At 33.8% G+C, this 23,734-nt stretch overlaps 1 protein-coding gene across 3 annotated transcripts in view; it reads left to right on the plus strand.

The window, feature by feature from the left end:
• LOC136039194 (maspardin-like) overlaps nt 1-23,734 on the plus strand; it is a 54,724-nt gene that overhangs the window by 16,680 nt on the left and 14,310 nt on the right. For all 3 annotated transcript variants that reach the window (XM_065722717.1, XM_065722715.1, XM_065722716.1), the window contains exons 4-5: nt 462-582; nt 12,613-12,721. In XM_065722717.1, the coding sequence (XP_065578789.1) occupies nt 462-582; nt 12,613-12,721 (230 nt within the window). The remainder of the gene's footprint in view (nt 1-461; nt 583-12,612; nt 12,722-23,734) is intronic.

A 23,734-nucleotide genomic window follows, 5' to 3' on the forward strand; every position in this document is an offset into this window, starting at 1 on the left:
CTTTATGAGAAACTGGATCACCCATGCCTGGAAACCATGGGTGAATCGTGGTAGTTAATCTCCTGATTAACTGCCTTTGGCCAGGAGTTGGAGACAAATCATCTGAAAAACACATCTCTTTTCTTCACAGAAAATGTTCTCACTTTCTACCCATTTCTAATGAAAAAAACATGCTTCTGTGCTCTCCATTGGGGATGAGGTTGTAAGTTGGTTCTTTTATTTTTTTAGAAGCTTAAAAGGTCTGGGCTGCTCCACTGGATTGATAAGTGCTGGGATCCTATATATGACTTTTTACAGCATGAAAGACCATATATATGGCCCTTTCTGGCCGCTTTTTACGTTTAGAGATATTTTTTGTAAAATTATGAAGCTGAAATTCATATATTCGCATTTGAACCTGTAATTGTTTTCATGTCCTCCTTTTTTGTTGTTATCGCGTAATTTTGTGTTTTTTTTTCTAGGAGGATTTCTTGCCCAAAAGTTTGCAGAATACTCGTTTCGATTAAGGGTTGTAGCTAGCATGATTTTTTGTAACTCGTTTACTGATACGTCGATCTTCAGGTTTTCAGATGTGGCATCCATGTAAGTAGTATTTTTTTTGTCTAAAAATTCTTCTGAATAGTTTGGTTTTGGATGGTTGTTATCATGATTTTTAAATTTTGTTGCTGATACATCTATCTTCAGGTTTTAAGATGCGGCATTCATGTATAGTTTTTTTTATTTGTCCAAAAAACCAGTTAGCTTGATTTTGTTTGGCTGGGTGAAGGCTGGGGGTGCTCCTAGTATTATTTTTAATTATGTGGTTATATGACGGTTTCCAGGTTTTAATACCTGGCATCCATTTAAACATTAATTTCTGTCAGCAAAAATATATCAGGTTTTTCAGATATGACATCTATGTATAGTATTTTTTTTGTCTAAGAAAAATATCTGTTTATGAGTGTCTTCAGTTTTTCACACCTGGGGCATTCATTTAAACATTAATTTTGGTGTCAGCAAAAACATAATTTTGGCATAAATTTTCAAACTCCTCGGAGGGGCCGTATTTTCTTGTCAATTGTTTGGTTCTAGTTGTGGATCCCAGTTTTAATGCTCAAACAAATTGTTAGAGACTTGAATTTTACAACCAATGTGGAACGTATTCGAGAATAGCAGATGGTCAGATACACTGATACACGGGAAACATGAGGGCTAAATTGCATTCGGTTTCGTGGAAAGGAAAAAAATCAGGATTGGATATAGACCCACGATTATGCATATATGTATATGCCAGGTTATTGTTGGTGACCTTGAATTGATGACAGAATTACGAAGGATCTCTGTCCCGGTATAATATCACTTGACTACAGTTCATATCTCCTGCAGCGATAATAGTAAGGCCTTGTTTCTGTGCTTCTGACACAGTGTTTGCAAGCTTACTACAAGGTATGCTGAACGTTTACTCTCAGTATAAGGCACGGTATTTAGTTGGTATATATGTAGAAAATATAGCAACGTCTAAGAGGGAACCGATATAAAGAAATCAGAAGACGAAAATAGCTTGGGCTTGAATTGGGTGCGATTAAGCAGAGCCACACCGTCAGAGGGTCTTCCTCTCCCACTTGACAACATGCACACCAAAGACTTCAACCCAACCTGATGGGTTTGCAGCAGGGTTCCTCCTTCTTTCGATAAGAAATGCTCCTGCAGACAAATTCCATTACAATCAGTTAAACTGCACCAGGGCTAGTCCTTCTTTCGATAAGAAATGCTCCTGTAGATAAAGTCCGTCCCAATCAGTGAAGTTGCAGCAGGGCTAGTCCTTCTTTTGAAAATAAATGCTACTGCAGGCAAAGTGCACCACAATCAGTGAAGTTGCAGCAGGGCTAGTCCTTCTTTCGATAAGAAATGCTCGTGCAGACAAATTCCGTCACAATCAGTCATGAGGTGACACAAAAAAGGATTTTATTGATCATTGTACCATTTATATTCCAAGAAATGGTTCTTAGAGAGCGACTCATCTTAATATTTCTGGGTTACATACGTGTAACATGGGTGGTCATTTTTACCACACAGTGAATACTTCAGGACAAGCTGGCAGAGGCTGTCTTAGAGATTTTATGTGTGCCTACACACTGAGAGCATTTCTATGGATAAACGTAGTAAGCGAAAGAGTGGCCAAAATGTTTGCCATCTGTAGCACTGAGGGGCCAGGAATTTGTAATCTGTATCAGGAAGCCGCTCATAACCAAACTTGGGTAGACTGTCTATCGCCTTTTGTAGGTGCTCTCTAGTTTCGAACTTTAGACAGAAAAATCCGGATGACCGTATTTACGACACTTTTGTACGGTTCCGTAGACAACTTTGATTGTCAGTTGTCGACCTTTTCGGGGCAATGCACCGAATAATGCCAAGATATGAACTCGATGTCACTTTCACATCTGCACCTTCATTAGAGTTAGCAATAGCTTTTGCAAGTATCGGTTTGCAGTATTGTCAGACATGACAACACGAAATTCGTCCTTCCACGCCTTCAAAGTAATAATACTTGAACTGTATTTGCTAGCTAAAGGGTCTTTGTAAGAGTTTGAAATGCAACAGCACGTTGTGTTTTGGACGTGATATGAAGTGGGTCAATTATTCGTGCAAACTCACACTTTAAAAAAATGTTGAATTTCTGAAGAAGGGGTGTCGCTAGCCACGACGTTGGGGGGGGGGGTTTACTTGATAACTGGGTATGACTGGGTATTTTTGTGTCTTTTTTTGCAGTTTTTTACCTTAATGGTTGAATTTACAGACCCAGACTGAGGAGGCTATTAGTTGATTTCATACCAATATCCGTTTGTTTTGTGATTATTGGTATCTAAGTATCTGGAGGATTATTTTAGTGAAAAATTTCCGTGGGCACTCGGATTGTCTAGATTTTTCAGAGGGTTCTTGACGACCACAGCATATTTTTCAGGTACTATCGTGGGAGCTGTTTGCCAGGGGACAGTCTTAACTATTTGTTGAAAATTGGCAAAAATGGTTCAACAATAATAGTTATTCCAAGTCAGAAACTATAATCATTTGCCAAATATTGCGAAACGTTTTACTTCACTGAGATTGCAAAATTTATTAATTTAATGATTTCGCAAAATATCCGTTTCTAGACAGATGTGATGGCTTTCAACTCTAAATCAAGACTGATTCTAGTTGTCTCTTATTCTCTCTTTCCCTGTCATTGAATACCTAGCTCCTCTCTTTTCCCATCACTGCTAGCATATTAATCATAACTAGGAAGATCGCTTGTTAGATTTATTTTTTCATATAACTTAATGTTAATAGACTGACAAAAAATTATAAATAAAAAATTATTTCGTTTAAAAATGATTATTTTAGTTATCTTAGTGAGTAAAAAAAAAATGGTATTTCAATTTCTGTCAGCCCCGCTTTTACTACAGCTCAAGCTCCATAAACAGCCCAATTAGTTATTCTCAATGCTGAAGTAAAATTACATTAGAAAAACAAGAATTAGATCCAACTGTAACTCGATTAGATACAAAGCGTAATTCAATAGTAACGCTTGAACCCTATTTCTTAGGTTACTCATAATTTTAATTTCCAAGAAAATCTTCTGCACTTAAGTTACCGTCCAGCAATTAATATTCTCTCAGATCAAAACCAGATCAAATTAAATCATTTAATATAAAAAAAAAATCAGACAGGTTTACAGCAGTCATCCACAAAAACGCGAAGGTTTGTTTGCAATGGCTGCATATCCAATATTAAGCTATACTTCTATACAAAAATACATGTAGATCAAGTCAGATCAGATTAGTTTATCTAACATTAAAAAAAACAAATTTACAGCAACCATCCACGAAAATCCGAAGGCTTGTTCATGGTGGCTCCAAATCCATTATTATACAGCTTTATAACTACTACATAAACTAAAGAAAAATAATAAAAAAAAATAAAGAGAAACAACATAAAACTTTCTAATCTTTTTCAACGATCGCCCAAAAGGTAACGCTTCAGTCTACTCTTGAGCTGGCTGACATTTTCAGCCTGCCTAATACTTTCTGGGAGGGAATTCCACACCCCCCGTCCCGCAAAAGTTCAGATAAAGTTCATATTTTTTAATTCCAGCTATATATCTGTGACATTAATTAGCTCAGTTGATTGCGGTTTCGTTTGTCTCTTCTCCTCTCTTTGCCTATCATTGTTAGCAATAATTTCCCTTGTTTCCATAAAGTTTGAGCCAGAGGTATAGACTTGGGAAAGTTCTTGGAAAATATTTCTCCAGTCGCTAGAGTTCCTTGCTGAATACTGGATAGCTGGGGCGATTATTTCACTTTGTTCCAGATATCTTTTAGCTCGTAACGATTTCTCAAAGCTAGGAAAGATATTAATGTGTTCTGAAGGATAAGCGATGGCTTGGGGGACTTTGTATTTGTCTTCTGTCCTTCAACTTCATAAGTTGTGTCGCCTTTGGCACTTCAGAGGGCAGATAGATCCTTGCGAAAAATGCTGCATCCGGCAACTTACGGGTTTCAACTAAATTATCTAAAGCGTTCAAATTTTGTGTTGTCTAAAGGTATGCAGTGAAGGCAACGTTATATTTCCTGACACTGCGAACCACATTGCAAGTTGTGCCACCTTATCGAAATTACCTCTTGAACTGCTAAGAATTAACAGAGCTCCAAAATCCTGGGTTGCCCCACAGCACTCCTATGCCAGATCTAATCTACCAATTAAAATACTGCTTTTTTTTAAATGTGGCACTGCTACCGAAGGGTACCAGGAAGGAGGCCAACAAGCTTTTTCCACTATCAACCTAAAGTTTTCAGGCAACTTCTTATCAGCTTTCTTAAAAAGAGGCTCTGCTACCGAAGTGCACCAGGAAGGAAGCCAACAAGCATTCTCCACTATAAACCTAAAGTTTTAATGCAAATTCTTATCAGCTTTATTAAAAAGAGGCAATGCTACCAAAAGTTGCCAGAAGCGAGGTCTACAGGTTGTCTCCACTATAAACGAGGAAATTTAGGCTATTATGGGTATTAAAGTCGTCCTCAATAACCTCAGGGCCTTTGTAGATATACCTTCTGTTCCTGGACACGAACTACCCTCCATCTTTATAACTGATCCCAAATTTCTTGTTAAGATACAAGTCTCATTAAATCATAATCATTCAGTTTTAAAGGCTATACCACTATCCCTAGAACTAAGTCTTTGTCCTCTGAAGTATTCAAATCATTTGCCATGACAGATTTAGATTCCCTGTTTCCAAAATAATCTGGCCAGGTCTTAACTGCCGGGATATCTCTTCTTTTTTCTGGGCCCTGGATCGAACGTGCAGCTACCGACCAATTTTTCTCCTTAACCTTTATCTTCCTCTCTCTTTCCAACTCTTTTCATCCTTTTATAATCTGACCTGACTTTTTTATAATCAACCAGCTTGTGCGAATTCAATTCCTGATCTAAAGGGTCTTCTACTTTAAGTAGCCTGAAATTCTTAATTACGTTCCCCTTTTCTGCCTACATTTTCCATCGAAAAAACCCACATCTTTTCTGACCAGGTATTTCCTATCTGGAGAGAAATGCCTAGAGCTCTGATAGATTTTATCTGTCATTATCGAGACAGCTCGATTCATTCCAGCTGGTTCTGAAAATTTCAAAATCGAATGCAATCATTCTTAAATTCCTCACTCTCTAGTTTCTTTTTAGCCAATTGTTCCCTTTCCTTTACGATCCAAACTGGTTTATGGATCCTTTCTCCACACGTAAACCGTTCATTTACCCTTTCAGACCGTCTCAGCAGAAGATTCGCTGGTAAATGGTCAGATTCGGCCAGCTTTAGGACCTTGAGGTCCACCGCCTGAGGCCAGAGAGACAAACTACATAATAATCAGTTTAACTCAGGCTAAACCTACTATAGCATGTAAAATCAATCATACCAAAATCTCCTCCAAACCTCCCACTTATAATTATCAATTCCTCCTCTTTACAAAATGTATTAAATTTCTTCTTATTATAATGGAAAGCCTCACAGCCACCACTATTGTAATGTATAATCGTTATGTAGCGATCGAGAGGGTCAAAACACTGGGCCAAGGGCGTCACCACCTGGGTCACCACTAATATCTCTTTGGAGGGTAAACGGGCCCCCTTTTAATATACTAATGGCGGTATTTCTCACGAACTCTTTCCTTACCCTTCCTGGGCTTGGGGAAAAATAAATTTACATGGTTGTATAAAATATCTCACTTGTATTCTTCCAACGGTCACTCCAACAAAACATGCATTCTAGAGTCTACAACTTTGACTTTGCAGCAGTCGAGTTAAGAACTAACTACAAAATCATTAAATTTACACAAAGAAACCTGAAGTTGGTGTGGACCATAGATTGGCCCTGACCAGTCCTATAAATGAGAGCTTCAAACTCAGCCATTTTTGAATACCATTAACTATCAATGGCCAAGTCCCGGAAGACAGAAATAGATTTTATCTTGAAAGTGTACTTATTGAAATACGACTAGCTTAGCAATGAAATTTTTACTTCTAATTGGAAATCATATTATAGGCCAATCTAAGCAAATGTAATTAGGATAAGGAAAGCAGGTTATTTATCTAAAAAAAAAGAAAAAGGAGTGGCACCCCAACACTTGCCCATCTATTTATTTTTCAAAACCTATCCCTACTTTTCCTAATAAGGAAGACATTCATTCTCTAAACAAACATTCTAACTTAGTTGCTTTACTCCCACCCCCTTAATGTGCAAATATATAACCCAAATTATATTTTTCCCATCTAGTCTGTCACTTGTCTTTGTGGCTATAAAACCGGTTTTCAAAGATCTAGCCGAAGCGTAATTCTTGAGTTTGTTTTGTTTAATTAACAAATAGCAAAATATACAGTTAAAATACTCGTGTCAACTGCAATTACAACGAGCCAAAAACAAAAGTGAAGAACAAAGAAATATCCGGTTCGAAGATAAGCAACAGAAAGAATTGAAATGAGTCGAAAATAAAAGTAAAGAACAAAGAAATATCCGGCTCGAAGATAAGCAACAGAAAGAATTGAAATGAGTCGAAAATAAAAGTAAAGAACAAAGAAATATGCGGCTAAAAGATATGCCACAGCGAGAACTAAGAAATCTGCGGTTATAAGATACGTGGCAGCGAGAATCAGAAGTAACTTCGACAATAGGAACGTGTCACGAAAGGGATAATTCATTGAGACCCTTCAACGTTTTATGTATTTCCTTTGGAGGCCTCTGTTTTCGCAATAAAAGAGTAGCACCCAAAGATGATTCATTTGGAGGTTGTTACTTACAATGAAAATCAATATATACAAGCCTGCCGCGCGTCGAGTGCCGGGGCCCGGCCTCGAAATCGGTTGCATTTTTGCTCTTAAAACTGTTATATTGACATTTCTGGCCACAAAAACGATATAAGTAGGTCACAACTTTAAGGAAGAAATAGTATTTTTCCCTGGGTGGTTGTATCGAAGCTATAGTTAGGCCTTGACATCAAGGAGAGGATGCGGTTAGAAGATAACCGCATATATATATATATATATATATATATATATATATATATATATATATATATATATATATATATATATATATATATATATATATATATATATATTATATATCTTCTATATATATATAAATAAGTTGTCTGTCTGTCTGTGGATGGATCAGGTGACGTCACCTGAAAAAACTGGATCAGGTGACGTCAAAACTGAAAAAACTAAAAAAAGGCAAAAACTACAAAAAAAACTAAAAACTAATAAAAAAAATAAAAAAGCTAAAAAACTAAAAAAACTAAAAAAAAGGCAAAAACTACAAAAAAAACTAAAAACTAATAAAAAAGCTAAAAAACTAAAAAAAACTAAAAAAAGGCAAAAACTACAAAAAAAACTAAAAACTAATAAAAAAAATAAAAAAAGCTAAAAAACTAAAAAAACTAAAAAAAGGTAAAAAACTAAAAAAACTAAAAACTAAAAAAAACTAAAAAAAAAGGAAAAAACTGAAAAATAAGCTAAAATAAAGGTAAAAACCAATAAAAAACTAAAAAAAAAAACTGAAAAAACTAAAAAAAGGCAAAAACTACAAAAAAAAACTAAAAACTAATAAAAAAAAGTAAAAAAGCTAAAAAACTAAAAAAACTAAAAAAACTAAAAAAAGGTAAAAAACTAAAAAAAATAAAAAAAAACTAAAAAAGGAAAAAACTGAAAAATAAGCTAAAATAAAGGTAAAACCAATAAAAAACTAAAAAGAAAAAAAGGAAAAAACTAAAAAAAATTTTCATCTAAAAAACTAAAAAAAACTAAAAAAGGTAAAAACTAAAAGAACTAAAAAAGAAAAAAATAAATGACGAAACTCAAAGAGAAAGCGACCAGGACAAAAGGAATGTTCGATTAGCAATCAACAAAGCACTGGGACACAGGGAGTATAAATGACGACCAGGACATAAGTAAAAAAAAAAAACTATCTATATATATAAAAATAAGTTGTCTGTGGATCTGTGGATCGTGGATCAGGTGACGTCACCTGAAAAAACTGGATCAGGTGACGTCAAAACTGAAAAAACTAAAAAAGGCAAAAACTACAAAAAAAACTAAAAACTAATAAAAAAAAATAAAAAAGCTAAAAAACTAAAAAAACTAAAAAAAGGCAAAAACTACAAAAAAAACTAAAAACTAATAAAAAAAGCTAAAAAACTAAAAAAACTAAAAAAAAAGGCAAAAACTACAAAAAAAACTAAAAACTAATAAAAAAAATAAAAAAGCTAAAAAACTAAAAAAACTAAAAAAAGGTAAAAAACTAAAAAAACTAAAAACTAAAAAAAACTAAAAAAACGGAAAAAACTGAAAAATAAGCTAAAATAAAGGTAAAAACCAATAAAAAACTAAAAAAAAAACTGAAAAAACTAAAAAAAAGGCAAAAACTACAAAAAAACTAAAAACTAATAAAAAAAAGTAAAAAAGCTAAAAAACTAAAAAAACTAAAAAAGGTAAAAAACTAAAAAAAAAATAAAAAATAAAAAAAAACTAAAAAAAAAGGAAAAAACTGAAAAATAAGCTAACATAAAGGTAAAAACCAATAAAAAACTAAAAAGAAAACAAGGAAAAAACTAAAAAAAATTTTCATCTAAAAAACTAAAAAAAACTAAAAAAGGTAAAAACTAAAAGAACTAAAAAATAAAAAAATAAATGACGACACTCAAAGAGAAAGCGACCAGGACAAAAGGAATGTTCGATTAGCAATCAACAAAGCACCGGGACACAGGGAGTATAAATGACGACCAGGACATAAGTAAAAAAAAAATTAACAAAACTAAAAAGAAGGTAAAAACTACAAAAAAACTAAAAAGAAAAAAAAACTAAAAACTAATAAAAAAACTAAAAAATCTAAAAATCTAAATAAACTAAAAAAGAAAAAAAAAAGGAAAAAAATAAAGGAGAAAAACAAAACTAAAAAACGAATGTATATACAGACCGGTACACCGGGATACAAATGACGACCGGGACACAGGGAATATAAATGACGACCGGGACACAGGGACACAACTACAACGGGGACACCGGGGGAAACAGGGGGATATAAATGACGACCGGGACAAAAAAACTAAAAAGAAAAAAAAACTAAAAACTAATAAAAAAACTAAAAAATCTAAAAATCTAAATAAGCTAAAAAAGAAAAAAAAAAAGGAAAAAAAATAAAGGAGAAAAACAAAACTAAAAAACGAATGTATATACAGACCGGGATACAAATGACGACCGGGACACAGGGAATATAAATGACGACCGGGACACATGGACACAACTACAACGGGGACACCGGGGGAAACAGGGGGATGTAAATGACGACCGGGACACCGGGACAGGGAATGGTCGATTAGCAATCACCATCAACAAAGCTCAAGGGCAATCATTAGAATCATGAGGTATAGATCTGAATACAGATTGTTTTCCCATGGACCATTATATGTTGCATGTTCAAGAGTCGGTAAACCTGACAATCTATTTATATGCAAAGACAATGGGACAGCAAAGAATGTTGTATATTCGCAAGTTTTACGTAGTTAAAACCATATATATATATATATATATATATATATATATATATATATATATATATATATATATATATATATATATATATCTATATTCACAGGTGGGACATAGGGACACAACTACAATGGCGCGTAACTATTATGGCGCGTAACGACTTACGCGCGCGGGGGGGCTTGGGGGGGGGGCGCGAAGCGCCCCCACCAACTAGGTGTTGGGGTGGCGCGAAGCGCCACCCCAACAGCTAGTATATATATATATATATATATATATATATATATATATATATATACTAGCTGTTATATATATATATATATACTAGGTGTTGGGGTGGCGCTTCGCGCCACCCCAACACCTAGTTGGTGGGGGCGCTTCGCGCCCCCCCCCAAGCCCCCCCGCGCGCGTAAGTCGTTACGCGCCATAATAGTTACGCGCCATTGTAGTTGTGTCCCTATGTCCCACCTGTGAATATAGATAGATATATATATATGGTTTTAACTACGTAAAACTTGCGAATATACAACATTCTTTGCTGTCCCATTGTCTTTGCATATAAATAGATTGTCAGGTTTACCGACTCTTGAACATGCAACATATAATGGTCCATGGGAAAACAATCTGTATTCAGATCTATACCTCATGATTCTAATGATTGCCCTTGAGCTTTGTTGATGGTGATTGCTAATCGACCATTCCCTGTCCCGGTGTCCCGGTCGTCATTTACATCCCCCTGTTTCCCCCGGTGTCCCCGTTGTAGTTGTGTCCCTGTGTCCCGGTCGTCATTTATATTCCCTGTGTCCCGGTCGTCATTTGTATCCCGGTGTCCCGGTCTGTATATACATTCGTTTTTTAGTTTATTTTTTCTCCTTTATTTTTTTCCTTTTTTTTTCTTTTTTAGCTTATTTAGATTTTTAGATTTTTTAGTTTTTTTATTAGTTTTTAGTTTTTTTTTCTTTTTAGTTTTTTTGTCCCGGTCGTCATTTATATCCCCCTGTTTCCCCCGGTGTCCCCGTTGTAGTTGTGTCCCTGTGTCCCGGTCGTCATTTATATTCCCTGTGTCCCGGTCGTCATTTGTATCCCGGTGTACCGGTCTGTATATACATTCGTTTTTTAGTTTTGTTTTTCTCCTTTATTTTTTTCCTTTTTTTTTCTTTTTTAGTTTATTTAGATTTTTAGATTTTTTAGTTTTTTTATTAGTTTTTAGTTTTTTTTTCTTTTTAGTTTTTTTGTAGTTTTTACCTTCTTTTTAGTTTTGTTAATTTTTTTTTTTACTTGTGTCCTGGTCGTCATTTATACTCCCTGTGTCCCGGTGCTTTGTTGATTGCTAATCGAACATTCCTTTTGTCCTGGTCGCTTTCTCTTTGAGTGTCGTCATTTATTTTTTTCTTTTTTAGTTCTTTTAGTTTTTACCTTTTTTAGTTTTTTTTAGTTTTTAGTTTTTTTAGTTTTTTACCTTTTTTTAGTTTTTTTAGTTTTTTTAGTTTTTTAGCTTTTTTATTTTTTTTATTAGTTTTTAGTTTTTTTGTAGTTTTTGCCTTTTTTTTAGTTTTTTTAGTTTTTTAGCTTTTTTATTAGTTTTTAGTTTTTTTTGTAGTTTTTGCCTTTTTTTAGTTTTTTTAGTTTTTTAGCTTTTTTATTTTTTATATTAGTTTTTAGTTTTTTTTGTAGTTTTTGCCTTTTTTTAGTTTTTTCAGTTTTGACGTCACCTGATCCAGTTTTTTCAGGTGACGTCACCTGATCCACGATCCACAGATCCACAGACAACTTATTTTTATATATATAGATAGTTTTTTTTTTTTTACTTATGTCCTGGTCGTCATTTATACTCCCTGTGTCCCGGTGCTTTGTTGATTGCTAATCGAACATTCCTTTTGTCCTGGTCGCTTTCTCTTTGAGTGTCGTCATTTATTAGTTTTTTCCTTTTTTTTTTTAGTTTTTTATTGGTTTTTACCTTTATTTTAGCTTATTTTTCAGTTTTTTCCTTTTTTTAGTTTTTTTTTATTTTTTATTTTTTTTAGTTTTTTACCTTTTTTTAGTTTTTTTAGTTTTTTTAGTTTTTTAGCTTTTTTACTTTTTTTATTAGTTTTTAGTTTTTTTTGTAGTTTTTGCCTTTTTTTAGTTTTTTCAGTTTTTTTTTTAGTTTTTTATTGGTTTTTACCTTTATAGTTTTTTTAGTTTTTTAGCTTTTTTATTTTTTTTATTAGTTTTTAGTTTTTTTTGTAGTTTTTGCCTTTTTTTAGTTTTTTCAGTTTTGACGTCACCTGATCCAGTTTTTTCAGGTGACGTCACCTGACACATCCATCCACACATCCACAGACAGACAACTTATTTTTATATATATAGATATATATATATATATATATATATATATATATATATATATATATATATATATAGCCGTGATGGATCTTTGCTTTTGTTTTGTATTAGTTACTCTTTGCAAAAAGTCCCCGACTCCGCATAACTTCTTTTCTTTTGTATGTGATGGCACATATGGCAACGACAGACGGATAAGCCTACTATTTACTGTGTAAATTTGGTTTAAATAATCTGTTTTAATTTTAGACTGTGGGTCATCCCCTCTGTGATCTTGAAAAAGATGATATTGCAAAATTTCATGAGACAGAAAATGGACCCGGCAATTTGTAGAGCTGTTGATTTTATGGTTACAAAGGTATTTTATTGTTTATGCTTATACAAAAATAACATTAAAGGATGGTGATATTGTGGTTCTGTGGGGTAGTATGATTCAGGGGCTGTAGTGGTTGTCACGTGCATACCAGTCTCGTCCACATGAAATACTGATTTTCTGAGTATTTTCTATGTCCTTCACATAATTTGCCTGATTTATGACTCTTTATTCCTCCCGTTGTATTGAATATAAATTGAAACTGTATAAACATTTTTTCCAGTAAATTTCTCAAAGAAAAATATCACCTTTATAAGTTAGTATTTGAATATAGGTAATATTGTTGATTTTATGGCTACTACGATATTTTTTTAATTTATGATTTTGTAGCCAGTAGGCTATTGTAAAATAAAAACATAATTACTAGAAGAATAGTGCTTAAACAAAATTTTCCCTTCAAATTACTAGAAATATTGCTGACAGATAAGTAGAAGAGTTTATACCAGGTCTTTTTTTTTTTTTTTTTTTTTTTTTTTTTTAGAGCAGAAATATACAAACATGTTTTCAAACAGTTCGTGGTAACGAACTGAAGTAAGGAGCGACCCGGCTCAATAGTAACCAAAACTCTAAAAAATGGAATTTTGATATCAATAGCTACATCAAAAGAATTGCATTTTAATGTTGATTTTAAGTCCTACCCATCAAAAGTTACGAGCCTGAGAAAATTTGCGTTATTTTAGAAAATAGGGGGAAACACCCCCTAAAAGTCATAGAATCTTAACGAAAATCACACCATCAGATTCAGCGTATCAGAGAACCCTACTGTAGAAGGTTCAAGCTCCTATCTACAAAAATGTGGAATTTTGTTTTTTTTGCCAGAAGGCAGATCACGGATGCGTGTTTATTTGTTTGTTTGTTTTTTGTTTTGTTTTTTTCCCAGGGGTGATCGTATCGACCCAGTTGTCCTAGAATGTTACGAGAGGGCTCATTTTAATGGAAATGAAAAGTTCTAGTGCCCTTTTTAAGTGACCAAAAAAATTGGAGGGCACCTAGGCCCCCTCCCACGCTAATTATTTTCCCAAAGTCAACGGATCAAAATTCTGAGATAGCCATTTTATTCAGCGTAGTCGAAAGAGCTTATAACTATGTCTTTGGGGACGACTTACTCCCCCACAGTCCCCGTAGGAGGGGCTTCAGGTTACAAACTTTGACCAGGGCTTACATATAGTAATGGTTATTGGAAAGTGTACAGGCGTTTTCAGGAGGATTTTCTGGTTGGGGGAGGGGTTGAGAAGAGGGGGATATGCTGGGGGAACTTTCCGTCGAGAAATTTGTCATGGGGGAAGAAAATTTCCATGAAGGGAGCGCAGGATTTACTAGCATTATTTAAAAAAAAGAAAAAATAAATATGAAAAGGTTTTTTCAGCTGGAAGTAAGGAGCAGCATTAAAGCTTAAAACGAACAGAAACTATTACCCATATGAGGGGCTCACCTCCTCCTAGTACCTCGCTCTTTACGCTAAAGTATTTTTAGTAATTTCAACTATTTATCCTACGGCTTTTGTGATTCAGGGGTCATTCTTAATGAATTGGGACAAAATTTAAGCTTTAGTGTAAAGAGCGAGGTACTGACAAGGGGGCGAACCCCCTCATATATGTAATAAAAACATGAGAATACAAAAGTTCTTTACGTAAGCTAATTTATAAGTTACGTATATTTTTTAGTAATAAAATGATTCGTAAAAAATTAAAAGTTCTAGTTGCCTTTTTAATTAACCAAAAAATCGGAGGGCAACTAGGCTTCCTCCCCTTGCTCTTTTTTTCTCAAAATCATTCAATCAAAATTATGAGAAAGCCATTTCGCCAAAAAAAAATAAATGTACAAATTTCGTTTTAATTATTCCTCTGCGGAGAGCCAAAATCAAAATATGCATTGATTCAAAAACGTTCAGAAATTAAATAAAAAGCAAGTTTTTTTAACTGAAAGTAAGGAGTGACATTAAAACTTAAAACGAACAGAAATTACTTCGTATATGAAAGGGGCTGCTTCCTCATCAACGCCCTGCTCTTTACGCTAAAGTTTTTTACTGTTTTAAAAAGAAGAGTTAAGAGAAAGAGTCAAACTTTAGTGTAAAGAGGGGGGCGTTGATGAGGAAGCAGCCCCTTTCATATACGAAGTAATTTCTGTTCGTTTTAAGTTTTAATGTCGCTCCTTACTTTCAGTTAAAAAAAAACTTGTTTTTTTTTATTTAATATTATTAAAGCTCAAACGTATTTCAGAGTAATTTGCTTCTGTTTATTCGTTTTGTTCCTATATTTGATGGAGAGCCAGTGTGTCTGTAAACATAATGTGTTAGGAAATTTTTTTAAACTTTGAAATATATCTGAAATCAGGGAAATAATAGTCACGAATATTTTACAGGGATTAACTAGTCCTGCACAATTATTTTCCTCGATCCCTCTTGGAAAGTTCCAGTTTAATTTATATTCTTTCTTATGATCTCTTAGTATCGCTAAGCTTCACTTTCCGCACTTTTTCGTAAAGTTCCAGTTTATTTAGATCCTATTTTATGATCTCTTCCCACCCCATTAGAGCTTGACCTCAGACATTAGAGCTTGACCTGCTCTTCTTTTCGCCAAAATAAATATGGCGAGAACGCATAACCATTGGTAATCTATCATTCTTCATCCGTAATTTGTGCATTCGCCATATTCTCTTTTTTTACAAAATGTCCCTAGAAAATAGGGTCAAAACAGGTTTTTTGTACATATTATTGTCGAATGAGTTCCTAAGACTACCTTAGACAATTTTTATGTAAAATGCTTAAGGTGAGTTGTAAATAATTCAATTAAACACTGATGCCCATTATAACTAACCATATGTCTACCACTTTTCATCTTCAGGGAAATCTGGGGTAAAGTGAGGATTTTCAGTGAAAGTTTGATCTTTTCAAACAAAAGGCTGACAAATTCATCATTGTAATATTTTCTAGTGAGAAAGATCTAAAACTTCATGATGAAGCATTGGACATGGTTAAATGTAGTGATGGATCAGCTGAGGGTCTGACTAACTGCATCAAACAAGTCATTGAAAAAAAAACTCGATTCCCGAGCAAAATATTGTTGGATTTTGTGCAGATACTACTTACGTCATGTTTGGAGCCAATAAATCTGCTTCAAAGCTAATGAAAGCCATGGTGCCTCATATCTTGAATGTGAAATGCTCGTGCCATCTTATTCACTTATGTTCATCCTATGTATGCTTGTCACTTCCCTAGACACTAGAAGATTCGGCACGAAATATCTATGCCCACTTTTCCAGGAGTGCTTCCAGGCGAGATAGGTATGCCGAATTTCAGAAGTTCTCTGAATGCAAAGCACTTCCAATTCTTTCACCAGGACAGACCCGTTGGTTGTCCCTTCAGGCCTGCATAAAGAGGCTTATTGAGCTCCGATTTTCTCTTATTCATTATCTCATAGAAACCACGTTTGACGGCCCAACTACAACCAATGACCTTATCTTATCAACATTACAAAGCAAGTTGATAAAGTCGTACCTTAAATTTTATGGACTACCCTCTTGGCCTCTCTAATGAATTCAACACAGTTTTTCAATCTGAGCTTCTACTTCTTCATTACCTAAAGGCAAGTGTCAGAAAACTTGTGAATGATGTTGTGTCTAACTCGCAGTTTTGGGTTTGTTTACCGAACTGAAACCTTACCTTTCAAAGGAGTACCTGCCTTTAAACCAGACATCTGTGGGAATAGCTGCAACCGATTCAATGCAAGAACTCGTAGATGCTCAAGAGCCAAGTGATAATATTGATCTCTTTTACCAGTCTTGTCGAAATTATTATATAGTCCTAATCAAGCATATTCAAGACCGTTTCAAGTTTGAAGACGAAATTTATGACATTTTGGCATTGGTTGAACCAAGGAATACAAGAAATTTGAAGCCAAAATCTCTAAGGCCACTATTTGCGAGATTTACTGTTCTAGCAGAAAAGTGTTGCGTCCAAAAAACGGACGTAGAATGGAGATCTCAGGCAATGACCGATGTCACTAAGCTTCATTTGGGAGATGTCCATGTTGAAGAACAGTCAGTTGAGCAGTACTGGATGAAGATATTTAGTCTGAAGACTTGCAGTGGAGAAATCAAGTACCCAGAATCGCGGAAGTGCATATCACTAATGTTTTCGTTACACTTTAGTGATGTAACAGCTGAGCGTTTGTTTAGTCTCCTGAAATTCATCAAAACAAATATCCGAAATAGTTTTGAGAATGTCGCACGAGTCTCAGTTATTCAAATCAATTACTGGTTGAAAAACGAAGATAAAACTTCATCAACTGTCAACAAACCGAAAGCTGTTGATGAAAGCAAACACTACGTGCGACGAAGTGCTGGAGATGACACTAACTTTTGTATGTGTACTCGATAGTGTAAAAGATTTTGTATATATCATTATCTGAAGTAAAAAATAACACTTTGATTCTATGTTACGTTCGTCGTGTAGATTGTATGGAAATCTATTGCAAATTATCTCTTTTTTCTTGGGAGAAATTAGATCTAAAGTCAAGGAATCTTAGGGAAAATTGAAACCGAAAAGTGGAAGCCCTGATTATATTATAGTCTAAGAATAATTCAGTTAGATTGCTTATTTTAGTTTAGTTGAATAATTGTTTAGAAATTAAAATACCAGAAAAGAATTTTCAGGTTATAATGTTCATATTCTGTAAAGAAGGGTCCTTAGGGAAAATTTTAGGGGATAATCCTCTATCTTTATAATCAAAATTCATCAGATATAGAATTAGAATCCAGGTTTTTAGTTTTATAAATTGACATGTGCATTTGAAATGATTGTGCTTATGTGCCTTTCTTGCTTGACAGTTTATTTATATTGAAGAAGTTTCTTCGATGATGTAAATGAAGTTAAATTTATATTTTTTTAATATTAAATTTTGAAATGTTTTCCAGAATGTATTATTGAAATAAGATATGATTTTAGATGCTATTTATTGGAAAAATTAGCTGATTTGACAATTTTAATCTTCCCAGAAGCCTATATTGAGAAATAAATGTGACATTAAAGAGTCACCTCACGTTCAGTTGATCAGATACATTTAATTTTTTGAAATTGAGTAAAACTAATGATGTACTTTGAAAACCCTATAGCATGAAGGTTTATAATGTCAAAGCATTAAAAAAAATCATTGGGTTTCAAACAACACACATTTAAGTGAAAAAAAAATGTTAAAAGCTGTTTCTAGAGTATCTTCTTCGGGAGTTTTCGGAATCTTGGCCTAGCGAACCATCATTAAGAGATCCTTTCTGATCGGACCACCAAGGCCACAAGCTTTGTCTGCTAAAAAGCTATGCATGCGGTTTCATCGAAATTGAGTAATTTATATGATTGATTTAAAGGCTTAAAAATGGAGGTTGAAAGCCATTCCCCTTCCCCGAAATGAAAAAATTGCTAAAAATGCATGCTTTCGTGTGTATATCTGCTATAAAGATGTTTTTTTTTACCCCTTCCTTTCCGCCAGTAGCTTTTCATAATTAAGTCTTTCTTGTTGAGATAACCAAATAATATATCAATTTCATTTTGAAAATTTTTTATTATTAATCTGCCAAGTAACAAAAAAGAATATGCGGAGTAAAAGAACAAAAAAGAAGAATAAAAAAAATAGAAATAAAGCAACAAGAAAACTTCATGTTAACGTGTATACAAAACTCGAAAAATCGAACATTCAACAAATGGTATTTTTGATAAAGTATGTACATCTACAATTGGAGAGACCACTTAGAGCTTTTACGTGAATATAATCTTCGAACTCAGTCAACTGAATTAAAATATTGCATAATTTATACTCATTCCCCACCTTTGTATTTCTAGTGTAAAGAGGGGGTCAAGGGCGGCAGTAAATTTGGGGGGGGGGGGGCAAACACTAAAATATCAATGGTGGTTGGGTGAGAGGGAATATATTTTAGGAAATTTTTTCTTAGGAATAAATTTATTTTGAATACTTTAGGAAAAACTCTCGAATAAAAAGAGCAATTAAATTGTATGAAAAATTAAACAGAATACAGTAAATTTTAAACGTCAAGGATGCCTGGTAAAAGGATTAATTTATTTAATCAATAGTATATTTAATTATTATGCATCTTATCTTGAAAAAAATCAAATTCAAACCAAAATTACAGAAAGATTTATTGCTTCCATAGATTATAGCAGATTTAGACTTGTCTTTATGTAATTTTCTACACCTTAGAAATGTTTACTGAAGGAGTAGAGATGCTCAAAAATCATCCTGCCTGCATAGATACCGCGTTTTGATTTTATAACGGCCATGTAAGATGTACCTCTTTCATAACCTCTTTCAGTTTAAAGAAGGAGTAGAGATGCTAAAAAATCATCCTGCCTGCATAGATACCGCGTTTTGATTTAATAACGGCCATGTAAAATGTACCTCTTTCATAACCTCTTTCAGTTTAAAGAAGGAGTAGAGATGCTAAAAAATCATCCTGCCTGCATAGATACCGCGTTTTGATTTAATAACGGCCATGTAAAATGTACCTCTTTCATAACCTCTTTCAGTTTAAAGAAGGAGTAGAGATGCTAAAAAATCATCCTGCCTGCATAGATACCGCGTTTTGATTTAATAACGGCCATGTAAAATGTACCTCTTTCATAACAGAACAATTCTCCCGCTCGAACTTAAATCCCTTATATATTCAGACATTAAAAAAATAGAATAGTGAAAGGAAAACAAATTTAATCTTAACTATCCAGCTGTCAAGTTGGCCCTCTTTCTTTTTATTGTCCTATTCAATTAAAGAAAATGAACAGGTTCAAAGAAAACTCATCACAAGACAATCTTATCAATTAGTTTGTGATAGAAAAAACTGGAAGTAAAAAGTGACTTGGACCAATATTCAGCGACAGTGTTGGCTTTTTTTTTGTTGATTCTAAACATTTAAAATTCTTTCAGTTTATTACCCACCCAAAACCAAAAATAAGAGGAAATGTGCCAGATTTTCGAAAAAAAGGGGAAACACCCATAAAAGCAAGCGATCTTATGGAAAATCCCTTTATTAGATACATCATATCAAGGAACCCTACCATGGAGGTTTCTAGCTCCAATCTTCAAAATGTGGAATTTTGCTTCTTTTTTTTAGAAGAAATATGGTCGATGCATGTGTATTTGTTGTTTTTTTTCCAGGGGTGATTGTATCAAACCGAAGGTCCAAGATAATTGGGAGGGAGCTCGTTCAAACGTAAATTTAAAGCTCTTTTTAAGTGACCATACAGATTGGGTCAGATGAAAGTCTTGTTTTCTACCATTTTAGGGCACAAACTATGATTTTATCCCGAAGAGGGTGAATTTGCGATCAATTTAAAATTCTGATGAGGTAATTGATTTGAAAGTATCAATAACTGTATTTTAGGCTTCTCAGTTGCAAAAGCAGCAATGCTTCACGGTGGCAGTAACCGATTCAACTGTAATTGCGTATCAGCTATAATGAGGGGGTGAGTCGTTGTTTAAGTGGGGTAGGGTAGATTCCTAAAAAAGTACATTTTAAAGGACAAACTGCTTACTCTTCATGAGGCTTCAGATAAGTGTTGAAAGAGGTAGGGAGGGAGTAAGAATTGAATAAGTTGTTTCTCTATACAGCTAAAATGTTACATTTCCATGTCTACCAGCATAGAAGTGGAAAAAGCATAGCAGGTCATCATCATCCCGCCAGGAAACTTCTTGGGGATGGCAAATACTGCTAGGAACTTAGTTTTCAGCAATTTTAAATGGTTTTTTATTCTTTTTCTGTTTATATGAAGTACTGTAATGTATTTAAAGAAATGCATGCAGTGTATTTATCGATGAGAAAATCCTGTTGTAGAGGTTGTAATGGCTTCAGTTATGTTGAAGATCAAAAGTCTCATAGAATTTCCATCCATACAAACAACAATACTCCTTTTCATCCAACCAAAATACTTTAGTAGTAATATTAACAAGGACTTTTTACTAAAGTTACTATTCACCGCTAATTTTTAATTTTATCCAAAATTGGATAAATTCAAATTTTCTAAAAAAAAAAACACCGATCTGACAAGACTTTCATCTGACCCAATCTGTATGGTCACTTAAAAAGAGCTTTAAATTTACGTTTGAACGAGCTCCCTCCCAATTATCTTGGACCTTCGGTTTGATACAATCACCCCTGGAAAAAAAACAACAAATACACATGCATCGACCATATTTCTTCTAAAAAAAAGAAGCAAAATTCCATATTTTGAAGATTGGAGCTAGAAACCTCCATGGTAGGATTCCTTGATATGATGTATCTAATAAAGGGATTTTTTTTTTCCGCTATATTCAAATTTTATCCAAAATTGGCATTGCAAATTTAAACGCAGTACGGTACTAATCAACGTACAACTATTGTTTACACATTTTAAAAGCAATTAACCAGGGATTTAAGGGACCTATAACTCAAATTATATCTTGGTTAGGCCTGGGTATGATTTGGAAGAGCTTTTCAAATGAAAGCAAGGAACAGATTTGAAAGCTATTAGAATAGATTATTCTTTAGATGAAGGGGACCTTCTCCTCCTTAGCTTCTTACTCTTTACTGTGAAGTTTGGCTCTTATCAAAGTTTTAAAGAAAACTTGCGATTGGAAAGATTTGATTTTTCAAAGCACTCAAAAACGTCCGTTTCATGAGCAAGGTGTTAAGAAGGGGGAGGTCCCCCTACAGAGTAATTCATATTTGTTTTAAGTTTTAAACTTGCTCCTTACTTTAGTTGAAAAACTTTTTCTATTTGTTTAATTACATTTCATGAAACTGTAAAGTTTTAAATACAATAATTCTGGTAACGCAAAAAAAACGATCAATATTTCAATGATCTCTGTTTGGATTTTCATGGGTAATCAAATAGTTAGTGGTAACGAACTGTAAGGAGCGACCCGGCTCAATAGTAATTGAAACTTTAAAAAACAGAATTTTGATGCCAATAGGTATATCAAAAGAATTGACTTCTTATGCTGAATCCGAATAAGTTTAGTCTTACCCATCAAAAGCTACAAGCCTGAGAAAATTTTTCTGATTCTCGGAAAAAGGAAGAAAGACCCCGTCCAAGCTATGCAATTTTAAAGAAAGCCACACCATTGGATTCAACGTATCAAATAACCCTACTTTAGAGGTTTCACACTCATATCTGCAAAAACGTGGAATTTTGTATTTTTTGCCAGAAAACTGCTCAAGGATGCGTGTTTATTTGTTTCTTTGGTGTTTTTTTCTTCTTCTTTTTTCAAGGCGATCGTATCAACCCAGTGGACGTAAAACTTGAGTAATGGCTCATTATAATGCAAATGAAAAGTAATAGTGACCAAAAACCTGGAGGGCAACTAGGCCCCCTCCCACACCACTTTTTCCCAAAATCGTCTACCTATTTTCTTCAGCATAATTGAAAGGCCGAATAACGATGTCTTTAGAGACAAAATGACTCCCTACATCCCCTGGGGAAAGGTTTTAAGTAATGAAATTTGCCCATTGTTTCATTTGCTTTTGGGACGTATGCATACATCTTTCGGGTATGGTGGGGAGGACGAATTTTCTACTGGGGAGGTTTTGCACGGGGAGAATTTTTTATGGAGAGGGAAGTTTCTAGGGGGTGAACTTTTCAGGAGTAGTGTTACACTGGGCGAATTTGTCAGAATTCCTATACGAAATTTCTTTGTATGTCTTGCTTTCTTTTACCAATTCAAATTTAGGCGTGGAGATGCTAAGGGTAATTGTCCACGGTAAATTTTCACGAGGATTGAATTTCCCAGAAGATATTTTTGTGGGGAGGGGGATTTTTTTGCGGAGGTGGAGCCAGCTATCCTGTCGTTATTTGAAAAACAATCAGAAATTAAGTTTTAATAAAACAATTTTTTTCAACTGGAAGTTAGGAGCAACACTAAAACTTAAAACGAACAGAAATTATTACTTATACGAGGGGTTGCATCCTCCTCAACACCTCGCTCATTACCCTAAAGTTTAAATTTTGTCCCAATTCTTTAAAAACAACTCCTGAAACGCAAGGGTCGTTTAATTAGAACAATTAGTAACTTTTTATAAAGTGCCGAAAAACTGTAACGTGAAGAGTGAGGTGTTGAGGAGGGGGGCAACCCCCCTCATTTACGTAATAATTTCTGTCTGTTTTAAGTTTTAATGTTGCTTCATACTTTCAGTTGAAAAACTTTGTTAGTTTTTTTATTTAATGAAGCTTAGAGACAAACATTTTCTAAAGGCGATGGGAAAAGCATGTCAATTAAATAAAAGTATATAAAAATGAAAAAAAGTTATTAATTACAAAAAATACACAAAACAATAGCCTACTTGCAAAAACTAAGATATTAACTCCCAGCATTCAGTTCTCTTGAGCAATGCCGAAGCGTTGGACAGATATTTTTCAACGATATTGACAGTTTTGAACTTGGTTATCAAACACTGAAATATTTAATGCCTTTAGACTCAATTTTTTATAAAAAAAAGTAACGCATTATCAAAGTAGCTTGTTCAAAGTAAAATGTTAAAACTAAAACTGAGAAAATCAAACAAAAATTTTTAATCAAATATTTTTAATTTTGAATACCAAAAACTAATATATTCAACACCTTTATGGCTCATTACTGAAAAAAAATTAATCTTTTTCAAAGTGACAACTAGATAAATACAATCACTCCTGGAAAAAAAAAATGATAAAAAAAACGTTTCCGTTCAGGAGAAATATTTCTGATTATAGTGGCTTCGTAATTCAGCAAGAAAATGCAAGAAAAAATTTACGGCATGCTTTTACCGAAATTACCCCTTATTGAGTTGTTTTCATTGTGTTTTCTATAATTATACGAACTTTCTTGTGTACTAATACCTGCACTAATTACTAATAAACAAATACATATTTAGGATCATAATAAAAAGCTGATTGTTTGATTGAATTTTATCAATAGTTAGGCTGGTACACTTTCGTTATTGACAAGGATCGTCATTTACTTACCATTCAATACTATAAAGAAA

The sequence above is a fragment of the Artemia franciscana genome, chromosome 19 (genome assembly GCF_032884065.1).
Source record: "Artemia franciscana chromosome 19, ASM3288406v1, whole genome shotgun sequence".
NCBI classification, from domain to species: Eukaryota; Metazoa; Arthropoda; class Branchiopoda; order Anostraca; family Artemiidae; genus Artemia; species Artemia franciscana.